Source organism: Balaenoptera musculus, chromosome 1 (genome assembly GCF_009873245.2).
Source record: "Balaenoptera musculus isolate JJ_BM4_2016_0621 chromosome 1, mBalMus1.pri.v3, whole genome shotgun sequence".
Taxonomy (NCBI): domain Eukaryota; kingdom Metazoa; phylum Chordata; class Mammalia; order Artiodactyla; family Balaenopteridae; genus Balaenoptera; species Balaenoptera musculus.
In genome coordinates this window covers 117,107,174-117,111,760 of record NC_045785.1, presented here as the reverse complement: position 1 = coordinate 117,111,760, position 4,587 = coordinate 117,107,174, and the positions used below count along the sequence as shown (strand labels likewise).

At 54.4% G+C, this 4,587-nt stretch overlaps 1 protein-coding gene across 1 annotated transcript; it reads right to left on the bottom strand.

Annotated features, from left to right (window-relative positions):
* Window positions 1-3,938: 3,938 nt before the first annotated feature.
* Window positions 3,939-4,340, bottom strand: NHLH1 (nescient helix-loop-helix 1). The gene has a single exon (XM_036835692.1). It carries the CDS (start codon window positions 4,338-4,340, stop codon window positions 3,939-3,941), a length of 402 nt encoding a protein of 133 aa, XP_036691587.1.
* Window positions 4,341-4,587: the final 247 nt, after the last annotated feature.

Sequence of the window (4,587 nt, the reverse complement as noted above, 5' to 3'; positions counted from 1 at the left end):
GTCACTGGGGGTGGGGTTTTCTGAGAAAAAGGGCAGAGGGGAGCAATTATGACAGACAGCATGGGAGGGTCAAGGCCAGCGGTAACTGGGGATGGAAGAGGGCATGGAAAGCTCGAAGGGGCATGATGGGGAGGGGCTAGAGGAGGGAGGGGTGAGGTGCCAGAGCCTCACTCGCCAGGTGCCCCCAAACCGCCCCTCCCCCACCCCACTGGCACACTTGCTGGGGTTTGGAGGTTGTGAAACGAGGGCCCCCAGATGCATCCTCTTCTAACCTTCCGTTCCTCCCTCCTCCCTGAGTGCTAGCCCCGGAGCGCTCTCTTTTCCCCTCATCCAGGGACTTCCATCTCCCTGACAGTCTCCTCTCCCAGGACCTGGTCCCTTTCTCCTTTCCTCCTCCCACTCCCCACCTCCTTCTTTTCCCATCCTGTGGAGCAGAGCGGCAGCCGAGGCCAATTGATTATCTGAAGAAATTCGGAGCTAGCAGTAGAGCAGCTGCAGCTGCCCCCTCTCACCACCCCCAGGCCCTAAGGGATCCCTGAGGGGAGGGGCCTAGTAACCCCTTCTGCTTTCCAGCGGGGCAAAGTGATGAGAGGGAGGCAGGGCGCTCAGTGGACTGAGGCAGCTGTGCAGTGGAAGGCGCAAAGAACTCGGGGCCAGGTAACCCCAGTCCACCATCAAGGGTGAGTCCCATCATTTCACCTGCCTTTCAAACAAAAGTGTTGGATTCAGCAATTTCTGTGCTCCCTTCCCACCCTGGCCCCTTGTAGTCCTCAGATTCTCCGTGGTCTCTGTTCAGCCCTCCTTCTTGCCAGGTTCTGGGCGGAGTACATTTCATCTAAATCAGATGGGGAAGGGAAGATGTCAACCTCTTCCTGTATGGAAGTTCTTCCCTAAGTCTAACTCAAACCCCTCTTGCTGCTGATGTCATTCTTTGCCCATCAGAGATGAAAACAGCACCCTTCAGAGACTGAAGGACATCTCAGCATCTTCCTCCCAGTGTTGGCCTTCAGCCGTCTCAGATGACCTGAAGTTTGGAAAGGATCTTCAAGTTCACCTAGCCAGGATTTCATCTGGCAGGAATGGCTCCCTGGCAACTCTGCCTACAGTATTTTCTTCAGCCTGTCGATTTGGACTCCTCCTCCTTGAGGCAGGCGCTTCCACTGCTGGACAGCTCCAGATGTTGCAACGCTTTTTGGAGTTAAAAATCTGTTTCCTATCACTTCCACCTACTGGTCTTTGTTCTGCCTCCTGGGACCACATAGAATGTCTGTTTTTGTTTTTTCTTTCAATATTTGAAGATGGGTATCATCTTGTCCCTAAATCTATTCTTGTAAAGACACATATCCTCAGTGTTTCAACTATTCCTTCTGTGAAGTTGTTTCCAGACCTTTTGCCTTCTTGGCCACACAACTCTGAATACTCTCTAGTTTATCAAAGTTCCTGTTAAAATAGGGAGTCCATAGAGTGTCACCTGTCAGGCTGGCTCATTTCAGAGAAGCAGAGGGGCATTGGCAGCATAGGACAAAAAGAACCTGGGTTTGAACCTTCTCTCTGCCCTTAACTAGCTGTGTGACCTTGGGCAAGGTCCTTCTCCTCTCTGGGCTCTAGTTTCCTCATCTATAAATTGATTTGAGAGTCCCTTCCAGGATTCCTTTGATATTCCTTCAGCACTACTTTTTATCCCTTTCCCTATTCTTCTCTTAGTACCAGGTCCTCCACTGTGTTCTCTCCAGTATCTGAAAGTTGGGGAACACAAAATGGGCCAAGAACTGTGATTGCAAGGAATTTTGATCCAGCTCAGAGACAATAATGGGGAAGGCCATGTTTCATAGCCATGGCATGAAATGTTTCATAACCCAGCAACATGGACCCACAGACACATGTTTAACTTGGGTTCCACTGGGACACTCAGCTCCTTCTCTGATCCATAGAGGGCAGGAGCAGAAGCACATCAGAGGGGTCAGAAAGTTTCACTCAGTGGGTGCCAAGACGTAAGTACATGGCACTTTAGGTGGAGAGGCCTGGGACCTGTTACACCCTCCCCTTGCACCTCTTTACTGTGACCCCTTCTTCTCTCTTTTTTCATTTGCTCACCATAGTGAGCTCTCATGATCCCATCAGGAGAGCCTTCAAAGCTTAGGACCCTCAATGCCCACTCTATCATAGCCTGCAGTCCAGCTTCCCAACCCAACTGAATGATCCACAGCTGTACCTGGTGCTAGAACGAGGTCACTTTAATTTTTCTTTTTGTATGAAATCAGAACTGCAACAGGAGGAAATCACACACAGGACACAGGACACAGACCTTTAGGGCCCACTGTTGGGGGTCTTAGGAAGAAGTGAGGGTCATGGGAGAGGGCTAGAGAGAGAAAAGGAGCAGGCAGGACTGGGGTGGGATTGTCTGGGGATGGAGGGAGCTGAAGAAGGATCCAGGAGCCCTGGAAGTGGGGGAGGGGCGCCATCCCAGAGGACTAGGGTGTCAGGACAGATGGATCCCAGGAAGGGATATGGGTGTGGTGAGCAAAAGGGATCCCCACACACACCTGGAGTTACAGAAGGAGCAAGAAAGGGAAGGGAATAACTAGGGAGGAAGCAAGAGAGACCTGGCTAGGACGGCCAGGAGCTCCCTCACTCGACCCCAAAGTGCACGACTCGGCAATAAATAGTAGTATTTATAAATAAATAAGTAAATAAATAGATGAATAAATAAATAAATACGTAAATAAATAATATCCTTGTAGAGCTAGGAGTTTGGTGCGAGGGAGGTGGGAGCATGGGAAGTGCGGTGAGCTCATCTCTTCTACACAGGTCCTCAGGCCCTTCATTCTGCCACGGACCCTGGGCTAGTGAGCAGGGGGTGCTCAGCAACATGGGGGTAGGGCAGAGAGCCTCGAGGTGGGATGGGCTAGGGGGGTATCTTCCCTTGCTAAAGGCAGCTTAAGGAAGCAGAAAAAATATAATAAAGAGGTCCTAGGGCCGGGAGAGCTGAGCTTTCCCAGAGGGCAACAATAGGGCATCCCCCCTGCATCCGAGGGAGAAATCAGTGTGGGTTTTGCACATCTTTGTGGTGGACTGGGATGGAGGAAGCAGACATGAGATTTGGCCCACTCACTGCCTGGGCCTTTTGCAGATACTCTGGGCTGATTTGGGGGACATCACTCCCTACCCCAAGATCTAGGTTCCCTTTCTCTAGCTGCACACAAAGAAGAAGAAAATTGGGATGGTTGGGGTAGGAGGAGATAGGGAGGGGGCCAAATAGCTCAGAGAGGGCAAGGCACTCACTACCAAGTAAGATCCGAGGTCTGTATATGCTAAGCCTCAGGAACAAGATAGGAAACAGGAAGAGTTTTTCCATAATCCCCAGCTACTGAGATTCCCCTCACAGGAGTTACCTCACCATGCCCCTGCCTCCCAAGGGCTAGACTGAGATGTCTAGGAAAAAGCCCACCCCCTCTAACCCCAGCCTTCCCCTTTCCTGTTCCCATGCCCCCTCTCTACCACGGGTAGGAGAAGCTGCAACAGGGTGCAGACAGGATGGGAGACAGAGTCGGGGTCTGGGGAAGAGGGGTGTGTCTCTGAAAATTTGGATGTAGGAGTAGAAGAGGCAGCAGCGCATGAGCGAACCAGGGGGCGGACTCCAAGACTGTATACCCACCACCCATGCAAAAACATTTCTAACCGGCTGGGTCCCAACCACAGACTGTAGAAGGTACCCACGAGAAGAGCCCTCCGGGTGCCTGGGCAAGTAAAAGGAAGTCGCCTTCGACCAACCGACCAACTGGTGGGCACTCTGCCTCGGCCCGGGGCCAGTGGGTACATGCTATGCCAGGGTACAGGGGCTCAGGGAGGAGAGGTCGTTCTAAGCAGTGAGCGGTGAGGAGGGACCCCAGCGAAGCCCCGGGGAGAGGAGTGAATCCAGGGCGGGAGGCAGGCAGTGTTCAGACGTCCAGCACGTGGTTCAGGTAGGAGATGTAGCAGATGGCCAGGCGCAGGATCTCAATCTTGGAAAGCTTCTTGTCGGGGGGCAGCGTGGGCAGCAGCTTGCGCAGCTCGGCGAAGGCCAGGTTGAAGGCTTCCACGCGAATTCGCTCCCGCGTGGCGTGGGCCGTGCGGTACTTGGCTGTGGCGCGCCGCCGGCGCCGCCGCTCCTCACGGCTCAGGTGCTGCAGGTCTTTCCGGCCCGGCTCTCCCGGCTCCAGGCCGCGAGCCTGACCCCCTCCCGGCCCCCCCGGCCCCGCCCCGTCAGGGCCCGCCCCGCCCCCACAGTCGCTGAAGCCGGACTCGGTCTCAGAGTGGGTGGGAGGCAGGTCCAGCTCCATGGTGTCTGAGTTGAGCATCATGATGGATGCCCCTCGCCCTGTGAGATCAGGATCCCCTCCCCACCCCTCCCTCTGGGAGCCTGAAAGCTGGTTGCGGGAGGGGCAGGAAGGGCCTGGGGTGGTGGGGTCTGCCACTGAGCTCAAGGAAGTGAGAGCCACTTCAGGGTTCCATGGTCAGCGTTCTGGTCGGGAGCCTGGAAGAGAGAAGGGGAAATCGGTAAGGGCAGAGGGAGCAAGGAAGGGACAGCTCAGAGATGGGGAGGGGTGA

Bases quoted from the DNA above. Each gene is read 5' to 3' on its own strand.
- NHLH1 (XM_036835692.1), bottom strand. From the start codon at position 4,340: ATGATGCTCAACTCAGACACCATGGAGCTGGACCTGCCTCCCACCCAC.